Below are 19043 nucleotides of genomic sequence, written 5' to 3'. Positions count from 1 at the left end.
TTTTAGCCTGCCTTTTTGGAAGACCATGGAGCTAGGCCCTGCTGACCAGCCGTAGAGAAACCTGCTTCACAGAAGAGTGCCAGACGCTAAGTATTGGGGGGTCTGAAGTCACCCCACAACCGTGTGAAAGGATGGGCTGAACCATAGTACGTGAAGGGTGTAGAGCCACCGGTGAAAGGTGGGGACCAGGGTTCACAGAGGCCACTCTCCCGACAGACTGACGGCTCACTCTCAAGGGAAAGGTGTTTCCTCACAGCAGCAAGAGCCAGCAGCCGCGACGTTACCCAGTGCCTGCAGTCAGACACACGAATGGACCACCTAGTCTCCCCAGAACCTGAAGGGAGGCCATGCGCCCAGCACCCCCTGTGGGAGCGTGCTCTTGCCAAAAATGCCTAACCTAAACCGAGTCCAGCCTGTACCCCTGACTCGCCACGTATGGGAAGTAAAGGGGACAGAGGCACATGTGAAGGGCCACCATGAGGACACAACTGGGCAGATGCAGGATGCAGGATGCCCTGCAGGAGACTGGCCAGCGCTCTTGGATAAGAACGTGACTTTAAAGAGAGAAGAAGGTGAGGGCTGATAAACCGCACTGCGGACTGTATACAACCAAAGCGGAAGCTTTCATTGGATGTGGGGCAAAATCCAACCTTGACTGCATCTGGGGTTGGTAAAGACAGCTGAGTGGCATCCTGGGGCACGGGGAGAGATGTGACTATGAAGGGACACCGGAGGACACGAGAGAACCTCTGCCACGTTTCGGGGTGTCTGACGGCGTGGGCTGTGGTCAGCGAGATGCCCACATCTTACAAGATGCTGAAGATTCACAACATCTAAGACTTACTCTCGCATGGTTGTGCAAAGAAACGATCGGTCTAGAACAGAACTATGGCTGCATGTTAACTACTGTTGAGTCGAGGTGGGGCAAGAATTTGTGCAGTACCTTCGTGAATACACGGAGTTCATTCAACTATTCTCTGTCCTGTACATTCTCGTAACAAAAGCTGGGAAGAAACAGTAGTTTAAGAAACTCTACGGACAGCCTTCTAGAACTGAGATCTTATGCTATTCAGACCGGTGGAGAACTCCAGAGTTCTTGTTGGTTCAGCCAGGGAGAAAGGGCCCTGCTGTGTTCTGCAGAACCAGGAGCCCTTTGCAAGCACAGTTCATCCAAGGAGACCGCCACCCTTACCCTGGGAGCTCAGGAGAGGAGCCCCTTTCCTCCCTCCACGAGACAGCATGGGGGTCCCCCAGGCTCCATATTGGTCACCCCACTCCTCCCCATCACCCACTTCCCCATCCCCCTCACCTGCCATCATCCCACTTCCCTACCCCCCCATCACCCCACTTCCCCTGCCCTGGGCTCCTCTCTCATCACCCCACTTCCCCTCCCCCGGGCTCCTGATCCCACACCCCACTTCCCCTGCCCTGGGCTCCTGACCCCACACCCCCAAGCACAAAGGCACTCAGCACAGACTCACAGCCCCCGGTGTCCGGGGTTGGAGATGCATATGCTAAGCTTTGGTGGTGGTCTTCCTGTCCCCTAACCTACAGGTGGTGTCCTCTGAGGACAGGTTTCTCGTAGGCAGGTGTCCTCGAGGCAGGTTTCTCGTAGTCCCAGTAAAACAAACCACAGCCCGAGCGGCTGCCCCCCAGGCAACTCCAGAAGAGGGGCTACTCTGGGGGTTTGGATTCCCAGTTGTTTCTGCAATGGACACACCTGACTGTGGATCCCGTGCTCGGGCCATGCTCGGGGGCACAGGGCAGGGATTCCAGAGTGCGGTCCGGGGCTGCACCCGGAGTGGGTCTCCCTGGGAGCCTGCCACCCCGCTGCTGCGTGCACCCGGTCCGTGAGCTAACAGAGGCTTCCGGACAAGCCACTGCTGTTTTCCACCCGGCCAACGACCCTGCCCCTCCTCTGAGGACAAGCTGAGAGGGAACCCACCCTCCGCTTCCTTCCCTGCAGGACCGAGTCCTTCCACCGCGGGTCCCGGTGCTCGTCTGTCCCTCACCCCCCATGACGTCTCTTCAGCTGCGTCTAGTCTGTCCCGCATTCCCACCCACGCCCGCGGCACCTAGCTCACAGCCCACACGGCACAGGGACAGCATCCACGGGCTCTCACCTGGTGTCGGTACACCTTCCACCGGGTCTGCAGGATCCTGGCCGCCGTGTCTCTTCGCCCCTCGGAGCAGGTGGAGGGGGGCCGGGAGACCTCCTCGCTTGTATCTGGCTCACAGTCCTGAGGAGAGGGCCTGCTGGTGGGAAGGGAAGGTCGGGGTTCTTCTGGGGTCTGCAGAAATTCAAGGGATAAGGATGGTTAAGCGGGGCAGGGAAGATGGGGATCGGGTCAGGCGGCAAGATATTGGCATAACACAGACGGAGCTCGTCAGACTAGAGTTCTTAGTGTGGAGGGAAATCTGTACCCACACGTTCAGCACGCCGAGCAGAAACAACGTACGGCTAATAGACGGACTGAAGTCGGCTCTCATCCCTCTCCCCAGCCCCGGTGTGGCGGTGCTCCCCTGGGAGGACGGCGGGGTGACAGCACAGGGCCGACGGGCAGCCCTGTCCATGCTGCGACGTACTTCCCGAGCTGTGACATACGTGTTACTGCACGGTCACCTGCTTTTCGGGGGTCCTGTGTTTGGTGTTTTAGTCTAAGACTTGGACAGAAACAGGACCTCTGGGATTAAAGGCAATAGATTTCTAGCTCGGTTTTCACCGTGAAAAGAAGCAAGAAATGCTATTGTGACCATTGAAATAACCCTGATATCTACCACACTTGAGCGTCCAAATTTTTTACCTGCAACGTCATCTCTCAATAAAAATCAGCACACTGGACTAGCCTCCTCATCACAGGGGACCCACGTTGCTGGAGAACACCCTCGCGATGAACGAAACGTTAACCGTGACCCTATCCCAGGTCTGAGGAACCCGGGCCCCCACCCAAGCCCCCGTCCCCACGAGTGAATCAGTCACTGTCACCAGTCCCTGCTGGCATGTCCAGTTACTTCCCGCCGAGATGCCTGACACCCAGCCGAGGAGGGACTTATCTCCTCCACAGTCCTGACACCTCCCACATCACAGCTCCTCCGTAACGACACAAGACCTGTCACCGCGTGGCCTGTCCCAGTGTGAGCAAGAGTCACATTAGTCATCTAAAGATAAAGGAACACTCACTCAAAAACTCATGGCAAACAGCTGGAGGAATTTTAAATTTTGATAGACATAGCAATTCCTCGAGGCAACCGTTAGAAACTGACCCCTGTCACCCCGTTTAAACCTACGACTGATCACTTGCTCCCAAAGCTGAGACCTGAGTCCCCCATTTGGAAATGCCTTTCCGGCAGGAAAACACCCAAAGCCCGTTATAATAATATACCTGCCTGTTAGAGAAGATTCCGGCAGCACCGGAAGTAAAGCAGTGCTCGTGAGGCCCCCGCACAGAAGCAGCCGTGCTTGAGTAATCTGCTCGGACGTTTTTCCAGCGTAAGTTTTTTCTAATGTCAGGGGATCAATGCTATGGCCTTCCCTGGAGAGGGCTTTGTCACAGGCGGCCTTCTGAGTCAGCAAACAGAGACCCCGACCCCCCCACCCCGGCAGTGGCTGGACGGTGTCACAGTGTCCCGCTGTCCCACCGGCAGATGCACCGCTCACCCACGGGTCTCCTGTCCACAGTGTCTGCACCACGACCGTGAGGCTTGCCCCCGTGGCTGTGCAGAGAGCATGGCTCCTTCCCTTGGCCCACTCCTTGAATGAACAGTGGGGTCCACGATCTGCTCCTGCCGTTTATAGGGGCACCAAGCCTCCAGGTTGGATATGATGCCCCAGTGAGTACTGAGCGTAACCACGACACCGGGCAAACCTGAAGCCGCTGTCCGGGGACGCGGAGACAGTGATTAAGGATTCATTCCTTGAGGAAAAGAATGTTCATTGGGGCTTCGTACCGACACGGCTGCCATGCCTCGCACTGAGTTAGTGGAGGACCAAGATCCCGAATGGCTGGGATGAATAGGGAGAGCAGCACGCCTGCGGTAAGATAGTCGGAGAAGCGAGCCTGAGCCTCGGTACTGGATCCCCCTGGACATCAGCGGCAGGTCTAGGGCGCGAGGAGCCCGCAGCCAGGGCCACCTTCCCGATGGCGGGGGTACGTTAGTGCCCGGGGCAGAGACGGGGCTACAGTGACTCCGTCTCTGGAGCACAATGAAGAGACAACAGGGGAAACTTGCTTTCCTTCCCACGTGAGTGTCTACGGGAACCCTGAGCGGGCCTCTCTGCAGAGGGAGGGGTCTCAAGAACCAGAGAAATTAAAACTAGCAGAAGAATCTATGTTGGCTTCTGTTGGGTGCCTCCCAGGGGTCAGGATCCCGGACAAGTCACAGGTGGGTAAGCCCTGCTGTTTCAGAGCCCAGGGAGCACCCGCGTGGGAAGAAAGGGGGCCCCTGGCAGCGATGTGTCCCCCAGAGACACGTAAGCTCGCCTCTGCCGCACACGTGACAGCCCTGGCCTCCCACCTGCCCGGGGCAGACAGCGAGAGCGCCCTGGAGAGTGACAGTCGCACAGCGGCTCGCTTCAGGACGCGGGCCGTGAACCAAAGCACCGGGAAAGCCAGCACAGAAAAGCATCCCGCAGAGAACACAACAGTATGCTTTACCGAACAACAGAACTAGTTTCCAGAGGGACTGGGAAGGACTCACACTGTCCAGCCCTCACAGCTGGCCAGCGGGATGAGCGGGCACCAAGGCCACCGCGCGAACTCCGCGGGCTCCCGCGAGCGCACGCCACCACACGGCCTTCTCTCGCCTCCCGGGTACGCTGCGGCTTGTCTCGATTTGCAGCCAGAGCTGCGCTCATCGTCTTCTCCGCATTCCCGAAACTTTCAGCTCTTTCCTGGTTTCGAAGTACACACAGTGTCCTGCGGTCAAACAGCCTCCCAGTGGAGACTCCCGCTAAATTAGCCTCAGAAGACAGAAGCCAGCCCTGATTTCAGCCTCGGAATGCGTGTATTTTCACCCTCAGCAGAAACTCGGCCCCCGAACCCGGCCGCCAGTGCCCGCCTCTGTCAGGTCACTTGCTAGAAAACAGTCAGTCGCCTTCCGAAGCAACACAGCTTCCTGGCTGAAGCGTGCGCCAGGCAAAGCCCCGCCATCCTGGTGGGTCCCCCAGGTGTTACCGCGTCTGCAGCAGACAGACAGACGCTCATGGAAAGGGGATCACAGAGAGGCCATCATGTGCCCTCTGCCGTGTCAGACGCTAACCAGCTCGGCGTTATCTACCGCGCGTCTGCATGGTGGTGTCCTCTGGGGGCACACGGCAGCCACAGGACTGCAATACCTCTGTTATCCATGTTGATAGATTACACCTGCCATCTAAGAAAACCCATCAGCTGGGAAAATGGATCAGCAAGGAGCCACCAGACGTCCAAGTACCAGCGGCACCAGGCCTGTGGGTGCCAGGGGCCGAAGGTGGTGCCGGGGTAGCCCTCATGGCCACACAGACCACCTCAGTTGTATCTGCCTCCACGAGGGGACGGGGACAGCAGGGCGGCGGCCTGCACTCCCCTCTCATCTCAAACCCGCCATTTGCCACACACACATTCAACACCTGGCAGGGCGCACAGCTCGGTGGCAGGCACGGCCCCCAGGAAGATGCCCCGCCGTAGCGAGCGCTCTCCCCGCCAGGCCGTCGACGTCACAGTCTGAAGCTTACATTAAACACACAGGGCGGGGGACAGGAGGTCCTCACCCAGCGTCACTCCTTCTCACCCATGAATGGACACCCCCTCATCGGACGATTAGACTTTCTGCATATGTGAAGTTTGGGGACAATCTTCACTCAGTTTCACTATCTAAGATTCAAACGCTCGTCCAAAAAGTCACTTAACTGACAGTTGATCAGTTCAGAGCCCTGGATTCAACACACGCACTTTGTGGAGATCGATGGGGACGACAAAGGGGAACTGGACTGTCAGCATCGGAGTCAGGAGAGCCGGGGGATGGGCCCCCCAGAACCGTCCGGCCCTGGCTGAGAGCCCTGCGGCACCCATGCAGGAAATCCGAAACCCAGCTGAGCCATACCTCAGGACTCCTCTCCACGGGGTGGTCTCTCTCTTCTCTCCTGATTTCTTCCAGTTCTTGATACTTCTTCGTAAGTATTTGAATTTCCTCCCTGAAGTGGGAGGGAAAAGAGGACGTCTTACTCATCATCACATGGGGGCCCACGTCTATATGTGATGGCAGCGAGGGCCGCCCGCGGGGCTGGCAAGGCCACCTCTCCTGCAGTGACCTGGGGCCCCTGCTACCAGCCCCCTGCACCTCGGCCGGCACGGGGTCCCACTGTGGGACGGCGCTCTGTGGCCGTGTCCGCGGCCGGCCAGCAGCCCCAGGAGGGCAGGGCCGGAGGATCCCGGGGGCCAGCACTGCCTCTGGGACGTGGGAAGAACCAGACAGATCCCGACAGCAAGAGTGACGCACGGGCAAGCAGCACTTGGAGTTTTCAGGGCACGGAGTGAATGGAAGCAAATACAACTTGCGCCCTCGCTACAGGTTTCAAAGGCAACGCAAGAACAGCTCTTCCTGTGCACCTGCCCTTTCTTTCTCCTTCAGTCCTGCCTCCCGACAAAACCTAGTCACGGTTCTCTGGAAAATAAATATTCTTACTCGTTCCAGCAATCTCTGTCTTCCTCATTATTCTGAGCGGTGACTATTTCTGCTCAGGGTTCTAACTTATGTTGGGGGGCATTTCTCACTGAGGTGAAGTTTGTAGAACATAAAATCCGCTAGCGTAAAGTACAGGATGAACGGGTTTCCGTGCACTCGTGGCGGCGTTGCCACCATTGCCACCAACGCGTCACCCCGAAGGAGTCCCATGCCCGTCAGCCGTCCCTTCCTGCTTCCCCGCCCTGAACCCCTCTCCGTGACTTTGTCTGCGTGTGTCGGGACCCTACGGTACGTGGCCCTTCCTGTCTGCTTCCTTCACGTGGCACGATGTGTGGTAGGCTCACCCACGCTGTCATGTGTGTCAGAACCTAGTCCTTTCTGTCCCTTCGCGTGGACGTACTCCCATTTCTTATCTGTGCCTCAGCTGATGGGCTTGGGGCTCTTTCCCCTTTCTGGAGGCCGTGAGCAACGACACGGAAGAAGCAGGAGGCACCGTCCCGGGGGTTCCCGACCCAGGGAGTGGCAGCGAAGGGTGTGTGCAGAGGCAAACCCCAGCCTGGTGGGGGAGAACCCTTTCCCAGAATTGGGACGTTTACTCTGATGGACGCGCAGAGTGGCGGACTTGGGTTGGGGTTATGAAAACCGCTCTGGAAGCTGCACGGAGGGAGGCGGGAAGCGCCTGGAATCCGGTGATCTCCTGACGGCCTGTGACTCTCGGTGCACTCACCTCAGAGCCTCCTCTCTCCCTCTTCTGTCCTCCTCGCCTCCCTTCACGTCCTCCAGCTCCTTCTGCAGGTCAGCGTTGGCCTGCAGCAGCTGCCTCACCTCGCACCTGAGCGCACAGAACCAGAGACATTTCAGTGTTCGGGGACGGGACCACGGTCACACCGATTCACGGGCCAGGAGCTTTCCGAAAACGTCACGCCGCCCAGCTTCCTTCCTTATGACAGTGGACGGACACTGGGTCTCCTGATATTTACTGAGCACCTGCTATGTGTCTGCGACTGCTCGGCGCCCGGGATACCGGGGTGAGGAGACGCAGATGGGCAGTGACCCCAGACGGGCTGGGGCACCGCATTATCCCAATGGTCACGCAATTGCTACGTAACCCCTGAGATGAGTGCTCGGGGGGTCCTGCACGAGCCACACGGGGCTGCCGCCTGAGCTGAGCCATTGACCTCCAACTAAACTGCCTCCCAGTGGGCTTCCCTGGGTCCCACAGGTGGCACACGGCTAAGAACACCGCTCCAAGAGGAGACCTCGGTCTGACCTCAGCTCCACTGCTGTCGTGGGACCAAACTCTTCGAGGTCCCTTAAACTGCTTATGAATCAGAGGAAACACCTTGAGTGTCCCACAGAGAGTGTGTCACAGAGCAAGGGCTCGGTAAGTGGAAGCTCTTATCAAGCCAGATGACAGCGGAAGAGACTATAGAGACATTATTTACCTTTCAAAATGACTAGCCCAATTTTTGAAACCTTTTCATGAAACACTAATTCTTACAAAGAACCTACCTACTCACATAGATGCACTTGGATTGGAGGAGTGAGACCAGATGGAGTGTGGGAACAGAAGGCAGCAGAGAACTTGGGTGAGGAGTCAGCTAGGGACTCCTTCTCACCTAAATGCACACGAATCGCCAGGGGGCCTCATGAAGACACAGAGTCAGATTCAGGAGGTGTGGGTCTCACAAGGTTCTGCATCTCTAACCAGCTCCCAGGTGGGTGGGGCCTAGAATCTGCATCTCTCACCAGCTCCCAGGTGGGCGAGGCCAGGGTTCTGCATCTCTCACCAGCTCCCAGGCTATGCTGAGGCTACTGGCTTCCCAGTTTATACTCTGAGAGATAAACCCCATCTCAGAATACACATAGGTTTGGCTTATTCGTGACAGAACTGCAACCAGGGTAGCCACAAGTCACTAGCGGAGGAGATGGGCACGTTTTCAGTAGGGCTACAGATCAAGACACTAGAGAACAAGCAGTGAATAAGCAAAATCTGAACACTTTGCCTTTGAAACTCACAGGGTCACACTGAACACTTCACAGCATTTATGTCTTATTTGGCGTTTAGACTGGACATCATGAACATATTACTGACTCTCTAAACCACTCTGCCTAAGATCTAACTGATGGCCTATTTCACACAAATCAATGAAAGTAAACTCTTCTCTAAAAAAGAATTTGGAAATCGCTCTGGAATTCAGTGTCAACAGATTTAAATGATACCTCCCCTTCTTTCAATGATGTAACGTGGTCCATTAACGTCTTCTTTTTACCACTAACGTGACTTCTACTTCATAAACAAGATACAGGAAGTTTCTGAATCATATAAAACTATAGCAGCAATTACTACGAGGAGCTGAGCATTTCTCCTGAATTCACCAGAACGGCTGACTCCAGCCACAACCCCTCCCAGGGGCGCGAGGTGCTGGCTGTGCCCCACGACCTACTCTTTCTCCTGCAGCTGCAGCTGTAGGGCGTTCCGCTCGCCTTTCAGGCTCTGCACGGTCCCCCGGAGACGCTCGCTCTCGCTGTCCTCCTGCCGGTCGCCTCGCGGCTGCCTGGGCACAGCAGAGCTGGACGCAGAGTGCACCACGGCATTTGACTTGACCACTTCTGAAGCGTGTGACTTGGGGCTTTCCATCGAACTTATTTTCTAGAGGCGATACAGGCATTTTTTTAGACGTTCTTTCTCATTTACTTTGCGGTTATGAAGTCCAAAGGAAGAGACAGTGACCAAGGGAAACTCATCTCAAGCACAGTATGGGACTGCGTGTGACCTCACAATCCCGGGACAGCGCCACCTCACAGGAGCCCATCGGGAGGGGAGCCCGTCGGGGAAGTGAAGAGCACGCTGCCAGCAGAGCCCAGCCGGGGGCTGGTGGGGGGCAAGGCGCCATTCATAAGACAGAACATAGGCACAAGAGGCGAATTCATAAGCTTCTTTTCTTTGTGCTCATTTACCCTAATATTTCCTTTGGATTTCTGGAATTTTCGATCTCTATGCTTTTAATCGTAAGTGATAACCCAGTTGTGCCGGCTAGGAGCTATGGAGCACCTGCGGCTTGCCCGATGCCGGCCTGTCTCAGCCAAGAACGCACCGTCATGGCACTTCTGAGCCACCTCTGGCTGACTTTCTTCCTAACGAGCTTTATTTTCAAAATACCCACAATATATAAAAACTTCTTAGGTTTTTAATGCTGTGTAAATTGGCTTTGTCTAATGCTCCCCTTTGGTTTACTCTGCTCAGCCAAACAAGGGGGCAGCTCTCAGGATTTTGCCAGGCTACTCAAAGATGCTGACACTTCTGACCAACTCCAGAACAAGCGGATTGATTACTGACCAGAGGAGTGAGATCAAATCTGCAAATTCAAGTCTCCCCAGCTTTCTGGTGGCTGGACAGTTTTCTGAGGACTCAGATACAGAGGCTGGAGAGTGACCGGCAGCAGAAAGCCCACACGCACTCGTCCCACACGCGCAGGCCGGGCTTCTGAAAGGCTCTAGGATCACCTGCATCCAGCCCTGGTCACACACGGAGTCCAAAACCACGTGCCACGTGACCATGGCTTTGCCCCTGTGACACCAGGGGCAGGAACGGCACGACCCGTGGGTCTTATCCAGACCTGCGAGAAGTCTGCCCTGGGCACCGTCCAGTAGACGGCCACTATTCATTCACATGTTCACTTGAGTGTGAGTGTCCTGTGAGCAAAGGACTTGTCTGTCCCCACTTTACAAGCTGCCTGGCTTCTCCCTGAGCACAGGCTGGTCCTAAAGGACAGCAGGTGAGCGCAGAGGTGCACCACTCACTTTTTCCAGCTCTGCGATCCGTCTAAGCAGCCGGGGCTTACTCCATTCCACGTAACCTAACGGGAGCAAGGGTTTTAGGAAACACACTTCACACAACCACCCGGATGCCCCTTCAGCCCGGACCACCCGTCTCAAGCACAGCCTGCCAGTTTCCCCTTCCACAGCCAGCAGCAAGGCCGGGAGATCCCCACCTGGCAGGTTCTTATAAGCCAGAGTGCCTCCCCGCGAAGGAGTCTGTCCCCCACACTGTGGCGCTGTCCCTACTGGGACATCCGCTCCTGATCCTACCCATCAGGCCTGGACCCATCAGTCCAAGACGGTCCTTCTCAAGGTCACACGAGTCCACTCTGTCATATCCCCCACGCCCCTCCTCCCAGCACTTCCTTCCCTGGTGTTCCTAGCTCCACCAGCCGCCTTGCCAGCCCCCGGCAACGGCGCCGCAGGCTCACCCTCGCCTGTCGCCCTCTGCACACTGCCGAGTCAAGTCGGGGTCTGCACCCCGGGCCCACCTCTGCTGCACTCACTCACGGGCGCTCTGAATCCCACCCAGGTCTTCTGTTCGCTGGGGACCACCTGCCGAAGCCTCCGCCCTGAACTCCCTGACACATCCTGTCTCCACTTGGACACCCATTCCACACCACAGACTGGACCCGTTCCGCTCCCTCAGACCCGCTCCTCTCTGTCCTCTCCACCTCAGTAAAGGACACCCGTCCTTTCGGTCACTCAGATAAAAGCCCTGGAACCTGGCTCCTCCCTTCCCGCAGAGGCTGCCCCTGATCTCCCAAAGCATCCGGGGTGGCCACCTCTCACCCACACGGTGCTACTGCTCCGGGTCACCAGCAGCCCCTGCGAGGACACCGCAGAAGCCCCGTCTCCCCACAGTCCACTCAGCACAGACACTGGTCTTCTCCCCTTGGCCGAAACCCCAGGGGCCCAGGCACGGCCTTCACAGCCTTGTCCTGCGTCCGACCCTGTGACACCTTCTGTCTCATCGCCACCACCCTCCCACTGCCACCGCATGCTGGGCACACTGGCTCTGGGCCTGGCTGTCCCCCACCTGTCGCCATCCCCGAAGCCCCCATTCATAGGCCCACACCACTGCCCCCAACACGTGCGGTCTTCCCTCTGTGTTTTGCTCCCCGGCACTTAGTACCGCCTGACCCGTGACTGACGGGTTGGCTCCTCGTCCCCCTCCAGTTTGACGTCGCCCCCACGAGGGGTGGCTGCTCTCGTTCCCTACTCTGCTCCACTCCCTAGAAGGGTGCTTGGCGCACAGCAGGTGCTCGTTAGGTTTTGGAATAAATCTTAGTGTCGCCCGGCAGTACACGCCTGCGTTTGTGGCAATGGAACTAGGGCCTCGGGGGACGCGCGGGAGGGCCAGGAAGCTCCCGCAGCCTCCGCCCGCATCTTCCCTCAAAGAACGCGAGACGCGGCCTCTCCTCGAGCGTCCCTCCGCGGGCGGCTCCAGGGACGGTACCCTTCACGCTGGACACGGTGGGGGAGTTGCTCAGCACGCGGTCCAGGTCTTCCTTCAGGCTCTGGTTCTCTTCCGTGAGCTCCTGGACGCTCCGGGACAAGCTCAGGAGGGCGCTGCTCACTTTTTTTTGCCTTTTGAGGCCCATTTTCTTCTCCCCTGGAGGCCTGGGAATAACAAAGGCAAGGGCTGGGTTTGAGCTCCTAAACCAAGTTCATAAATGCCTTAAAAGAGGGGTGGGCACATGGCAGCCTGTCTCTGGCTCAGAGTAGTTTTTGCAGATACTTGCTATCAAATAGGGAACACGGACTTTTGAACCCCAAGGAAGCAAACTGTTATCCCCCAAACTGAATTCCATTCTCACTGGTAAACCTGTATAACAAAATACTGTATTTGATACTAGTGATATATTTTAAGCTGCATCACTAAAAAGTGTGGGGGAACTTTCTGTCTTGTCCCATAAATACCTGTAGAATGGGTGTTGGCCCTTATCCCGCAAAGTCTAACATACAGCCAATCCTCACTGTTCAATTTCTGTATTTGCAAATTTGCCTACTTGGTAAAATTTATTTGTAACCCCTGAATCGAGACTTGGGGTGCCTTTGCGCTTGCTCAGGGACCCGGGCAGGGTGGCGGAAAGCCCGAGGGGCGAGTTCCTGGCGGGGTGGGGACTCTGCCTTCCCCGCAGTCCCCACGCGCTCCACCAGCGGCCCCCCTGCACTGTCTGTTGAGCGCTATTCTCCCATGTTTGTGCTTTCGTTGGTGATGTCGCGGTTTAAAACCGCCCCCTTCAGCACAATGCTCAGGGGCTGCCCCAAGTCCCTAATCGCAAGTAAGCACGTGTGTGCGACGCCGCTCGGAGAAAAGCAGTATGTACGGTCTTTAAACAGGAACACGCACAGGAACAGGGTGGGTGACGATGTGGTGACCTGAGGCTCACAGGGCCCTACTCTGCACGTCCCCTGGGAGCGATGGCTCAGTATTCCAGCTGGTCGGTGCTGCCGGACACTTCACAGAACGCACCTGCTGCGAACGGCAAGAATCAACTGTCCTTTACAGAAAAAGCTTGCCAATCCCCAAAGGGGAAAAGGAAGGCCGTGCCTGGCCCAGGGTAAACGCCTGATACACGTTCACACTCAGTGCCGAGGCCTGGACATGGCCAAATCTGTGATAAGGGAATCTTCGAGATAAGGAGACCCTGATGTCTCTCCTAAGAAACTCCTTTGAGGAAATGAACTTATATTCTTTGTACTTGAAATGTCTTCTTCACAAGGAAGGCCTGCTTTCAGCCGCAGTGCTAACTGTGCACAGAAGCTGTTCCGTAGCAGGAGCTAAGGACGTGACGCGCGGAGAGTTGAATGTGCTGTCAGTAGTTAGCACGTGGCCACTATGAGGGCACGTGTGTGACCGTCCCGGACGGAAACGTCCACTCGAGCCCCTAGCACACCACACAGGTGCTGGGTCCGAGGAGAAGGACAGCGTGTGCTGCTTGCACGTAATGCCTACGCTGATCTTAGGACCAAACACAAACATGGCTCCCGAGGACATGATCGTACCTCTTTCCTGCAGTTTCGGAGCTTGTCAAGAGAGTCTGGAGACGATGAATCTGTAACGGCCAAATTAAAGTACATTACAATACAAAATGAGCATGAGAAGAAGCTGTAATCCGATTCCTGATTTCTGCCTAGTGGCTGGAAGTAAGCTAAGGGTCCCCAGGGTGCAGCAGAACGACCGTCCCCCCACCCCAGAGAAGGCCACGCACCTCCTCATAGTAAGTCTCCATGGCAATCCTCATCTCTTCCAAATTAGTGGTCTTCATATCAGTCTGCAGTTTGCTAGAAACCCAAGTTCAGAGTTAACACGGCAGTGCTGGCACCCCCCAGGGCAGACCAAGGGCAAGAGCGCTTCTGGGAACACCCGCCAAGGAAGGGCTTCGCCAGAGAAGCAGGCTGGGCGGGGAGCCTGGCGGACTTGTGTCAAGACCCAGGGAGGACCCTCACACCCTTAGGACCCCTGTGTTGGACCAGCCACCTCCAGGTGCAGTAAGAGACTCCCTAAAGCTGTTCCTTACTAAGTAGGAGGCTTTCTGGGAAGAAGCGAAGTGACTGTGAAGGACCCCCTATCGGGGTGAGAACAGCTGCCTCTGGGGGCAGGGGGAGGAGCGTCACGTCCCCCCCGGAGCACCAGCACATTCTCCCCACCCTCAGCACCCCACAGACTTCGGATGAAAAGCTCTAGCAGACAAATGAAAGTACAGTTAGAGTTCAGGATTCTGAAACAGGAGGAATCAGCAAATAATCAAAACGTTCACAGTTGACAATTCCGGCAAGAAACACAGGAAGGGGGAGGCTGTTGTACACAGGGGAGACTGGGGCCATAGAGCTCTCCTCTGCACCGCATTACCGGGGGAAGTGTGCACGGCCGCCCCCGAGCAGCACCAGGACGCCGCGGGAGCAGGGCAGGCAGCCGGTGTCCCAGCACCGAGGGCTGGCACCAAGACCACAGACCCACAGTGCGCGTAATCCAGCGATCCACAGAAGACCGAGGAGAGAAGGCATTTCTTAAATGCACCAGGGACAGGGAAAGAGATGAAGGGAAGATACCATTCCCAGTGACGTTTGGAAGAGGTGTCTAATTCATCTTTTGGTACGAAGAGGAAGCTGGGACAAGGGACATGGGACGGGGGTGGGGTGGGGGACTGAAGCTACAGTCCGAGCAGACAGACCAGTATAGACTGGTACTGGGGACAAGGCAAGGCAAGGGGCGTGCATGCTGGCTCCAGCCTACCCACGGTGGGGCGAGGCCTCAGTGACCCTCCAGAACCCACCGCCCCTGGCCCCCGCCAGCACGTCCGTACTTGATCGTGGTGTCCTTCTCCTTGCACTGCTGCTCCAGCTTGAGAATCCTCTGCTTTAGCCCGTTAACGACCTGCCAATCGAACACCAGCACATCAAGTTGACTGCTTCCGTGTTGGCGACCTCCCCCTCCCTCTAGACACTCAGACTGCCCTGCCCCAGGCTGCCAGCTGACCCGGCAGCATCTGGACATCCTCCCCCCTTAATCGCTGGCTTCTTTTGTAGCCTCTAGGTGCAGCAAAGAGAGGGCCAACTGTCCCGCTGGCTCAGTGCGTGGTGGCGAGGGCAGGGCAGGGCCGGAGACATGCCTGCAGGTGCGGAGCTCTCCCTGCGGCCACGTTCCACACTTCAGAGAATAGACAGGATACATGGCCAGTGCTTTGGAGGAAGCCACTGCCAGCACTAGATACAAAGATCCCCAACCCTGAGCTGCCCTGGGCGACCACGTCCACAGTGTTCCCTTGGGAGTGAGCAGCGCGGACAGAGCCTGGAGAAGCGCCCCCTGTGCTTCCCTCTGGGGAACGCAAGACCGCTTCCACCTCATCTCTTCCTTCTCTCTGTTAACATAGCACTCTGGGAGATAGCACCCTTATGTTTCCGGAACACTATCCCTTTCTTTCTTCTTGAAGAGCCAACTGTCCTTTGGACAGTTAAATCCAATTAAAAAGCCAACTTTTTAATTGGATTTTAAGCCAATTTTAAATTGTATTAGTAATACGCGAATACATCTTGTTGTAAAAAATATTAAAACATTACAGACGAACTCTGCTCCTTGACCTTACCCCTCCCAACTAAATATTGTTCCAACTAGATCCGCATTCTCTAGACTCATTATGTGGACGCGTGCCCATCGACAGCAGGGCGTTCTGTTGTCTTGCAGAAACGGCTTTTCCTACCACGCAGTGTGCGGGATGTTATTTTCCCACCACGAATGGTCTTGGTGTCCATCCCTCGTGTGCCTCCAGATCTCGGGGACTCCCACACAGTATAATCATTCAGTGTGGACACCCACCCCTCTACTGATGGATGATGACGCTGCTAGCACTAACAAGCCCTCAGCAGCCAGCCAGCCCTCCCTGTGCAGGTGTGCAAACGTCTCTTGAGGGGAGACGCTGACCCGCACAAGCGTCCAATCACAAGACGCAGTGACTGAAGGGTGATCTGGCAGCAGGTATGAAAGTGGGAACAGTACACACCTGAGGATCTAGAATTTCTACTTTTAATCAACTTCAATAATAATAATTTAAAAAACCTATAGCAGAGCGCTGGATGGCTCAGTCGGTTGAGCCTCCGACTCTTGGTTTCGGCTCAGGTCAGGATCTCGGGGTCGTGAGATCAAGCCCAATGTCAGGCTCCGTGCTCAGCAGAGAATCTGCTTGAGATTCTCTCTGCCTCTGCCCTGCCCCCTGCTTGCATGCAGTCTCTCTCTCTCTAAATAAAATGAATAAAATCTTAAAAAAGAAAACAAAACCCACAGCATCAGAATAAAAATACAAAAGCCCTTCCTCTACAAGTATGCGTTATTTACATAATTCTAAATTCTCACCTAAATTAATCACATAGACGTTTCTGAACATAGCTATACTGTTTAATAGTCTTTAAAAAAAATTTTTTTCTGAAGATGTGTTTTAATGTGGCATTATTCTGATTTTAATGGTTTCTCTTCAATGTCGCCCTCCAATTGGGCAGCTATGAATATCCTTGTGTGAAAGGCTTTTTATAGTGTGTTTTTTCCCGGAGACACGGCCTGAAAGAGAGCAGTACTGGACAAACGGCAGGCACGACTTCAGGGCACGCTCCTCGGCTCGGTCACGCCAACCGAAAACACAGCGTCCGGCTCCGAGCACGCTTGTGCGTGCTCAGTCCTGCCGACACTGGTCGCAATCGTCTTACTCATGGTAGTTCAAGCGAACGTCTTCACTCAAGTATGCACCCTGGGGTAGCAGCGGGGACCGAGGCAGACGTGGTCTGGCTGCGCGGAGCCTATGGGTTTACCACGGACCCAACCCGGGTGAATCTCTTAACCTCAGTTTCCGGATTTTAAAAAATGGGGATTGAGTCCCTATCACAGAAGAAGTCAATGAGATTTTGTACGACTATACAAGGTCTAGGAGGTGCTACTCATCTAAACATGATTTTCTTGTGGAAACACTTGGATCTGTTCTCAGGCCCTGCAAGTATTTCCTTCGCGCCGTCCCAGGATCAGAGCCAGGCTCCAGCCACTCGCGCAGGGCTGACTGCTTGCTCTCTGCGGTGGGGGACGTCCCCACTGTGACGCTGTTCCCTACAAGGTACTGCCAGCACCGGCCCTCGGGGCTCGGGGCAGATTCACGTCCACCCGGCTCCCCCGTCATATCGATCCAGTTCCCGCTGTCGTCTCAGGGGGTTCTCTTATAAATTGTAGGTCACCAAACCCAATAATCGCCTCACTAATATTACTTAATTCCTTGTGTTCAATAATCTCAAAACTGTATCCCTTCCAGTTTTCTTTTCACATTTCACCTTGCTAAGAAAACCATGCTCCCTTGACTCAGGAGGTTTACGGGGGATACACTCCTGTCCACCTGCGGTGGCTTCCCGCCACGGCACTGACCACTGGATGGCGCCGTTGCCCGCCACCGGGCTTCCCTAGTCCGCTAGCGTTGTGCGGTCCCATGCGGCGGCGGCGTGTGCGCGTTAAGGGTTCAGTCCAGTCCCGCTTGGTTTCTGTTTTCACTCAGCATCACTAGGTCAGCGTGTGCATTGCAGGTGCGGTGGGGGACATCCCCACTGTGACGCTGTTCCCTGCAAGGTACTGCCTGCCCTGCGCGGAGCCTGCTCAGCCTCCCCTCGCGCCCCCCAACAGCGCCCGCAGCGTCTTCTCGTAACCCCTCGGCTCCGTGGAGACCGGTTTTAGGGAGCTCTGGGCCCTCGCTCTCTGTCACTCCTCTCGTACTGTGTTAGAGAAAAGGCATCCCTCCATCGCGGGCTGTTTTGAAAGTCGGATTTCAGTGGGAAGCTTATGTGTCCTGCTGGAGCGTGTACTCACCCAGCCGGTGTCAGGCCTTTTCTCTGCCAGAGTCCGGACAAAATCCGGGTCCTGCAGTAAGCAGATGGAGAGATGAAGACACGGGCGGCATGGCCTCTCCCCCCGACAGCCTGAGGAGCGGAGCCTGGGCCTTCCCAGCCTGCGGCTGGGTGCCGCCACCGCAGGGCCCAACTTACTCGGGATGGGTCCAAAAGCTGCTCTATCTGCCGGTCCTTCCTGCTGTTTTCCTCTTCTAGGCGCCGAAGCTTTGTTCGCATGAGATCCACGTCGCATTTCTGCGTGTGCAGTGACTGAAACAGAACCACACACACGTGCACCCGTGCACACACGTGTGCACATGAACATCCTGGTGAAACGCCAGTCGGAGCAGATCTTGCAAAGCGGTCCAGTGCCCAGTCAGGGCGCTGTGTGTGTCGCGGGGGGAAGGAGTGTGGGAGGTCACAGCAAGAAGCCCTGTGGGCGCCCCCGAGCGAGCCTGCGTCTGTCACAGCACGTGTCGCTAAAACTCGTCAAAGGCTCACTAACGTCCACTTAAAATCCTTGTACTCTGCTAGGGCTCAGGGGTCAGGGCAATGGCCTTACGATTTTTCACCACTCTGTGGTGAACGGAGGAGAAAGACGGTGCAGTCAACTTCCCACTAAACCGAGCTGCCCTGTGGCAGTCTCTCCCACTCCCTACTCTGCACTTACATCACCCTTTTATGAAACAGCGATGGCGGGGCATCTTTCATTTTTGTTTTCCATGTGTTCACTTGAGAAAGCCGTCTCCCAGGCCATGGACCCCCCAGCCCAGAGAGCGGGAGGTTTAGGACACTCACAAGCTGCAGAGGGAAGCGCCCACATGGTCAGCTAGTGAGGTCAACTGGCTTTCAGCCTCGCCTGCAGCCTAACTAGCCAGCTTCTCCCTTCTGGGCACTCGTGGTGTGTAGAAAGAGGAACAGTGTCTGAACAAAACCACCACTGGCCAGCCGACTCAAAGCACACACCCAAAGAGGGCTGGCAGGTTGGCCATGTGCCCACGGTTGGCCAGTAGTGCTCTGGGGCATGAGAGGTCCCTGGCACTCAGTGGGGGTTTAATCAGTAAGTCAGTTCATGCACAATCATTGGGAAGGAGAAGAAATCATATGATGGCAATTCTGCTTCCCGAAATAGGGAGTACACTCACTGTTCCCCGTTCCTCCTGCTTTGCACAATGAGAAACCTTGGATACTGTACGGAAGGC

The 19043-nt window shown here is 56.0% G+C and overlaps 1 protein-coding gene across 2 annotated transcripts in view; it reads right to left on the bottom strand.

The window, feature by feature from the left end:
- Positions 1–19043, bottom strand: part of IQCE (IQ motif containing E) — a 45778-nt gene that overhangs the window by 9941 nt on the left and 16794 nt on the right. For both annotated transcript variants that reach the window (XM_048224750.2, XM_048224751.2), the window contains 11 exons: positions 17998–18111; positions 17822–17872; positions 14796–14866; positions 13701–13773; positions 13495–13544; positions 11942–12105; positions 10465–10520; positions 9108–9313; positions 7388–7492; positions 6079–6169; positions 2124–2291 (listed from right to left, as the gene is read on the bottom strand). In XM_048224750.2, coding sequence (XP_048080707.1) covers positions 2124–2291; positions 6079–6169; positions 7388–7492; positions 9108–9313; positions 10465–10520; positions 11942–12105; positions 13495–13544; positions 13701–13773; positions 14796–14866; positions 17822–17872; positions 17998–18111 — 1149 coding nt within the window. The remainder of the gene's footprint in view (positions 1–2123; positions 2292–6078; positions 6170–7387; positions 7493–9107; positions 9314–10464; positions 10521–11941; positions 12106–13494; positions 13545–13700; positions 13774–14795; positions 14867–17821; positions 17873–17997; positions 18112–19043) is intronic.

The sequence above is a fragment of the Ursus arctos genome, unplaced genomic scaffold (genome assembly GCF_023065955.2).
Source record: "Ursus arctos isolate Adak ecotype North America unplaced genomic scaffold, UrsArc2.0 scaffold_2, whole genome shotgun sequence".
NCBI lineage: Eukaryota > Metazoa > Chordata > Mammalia > Carnivora > Ursidae > Ursus > Ursus arctos.
Note: the sequence above shows the minus strand (reverse complement) of the source record. Positions and strands in the feature narration are given on the sequence as shown.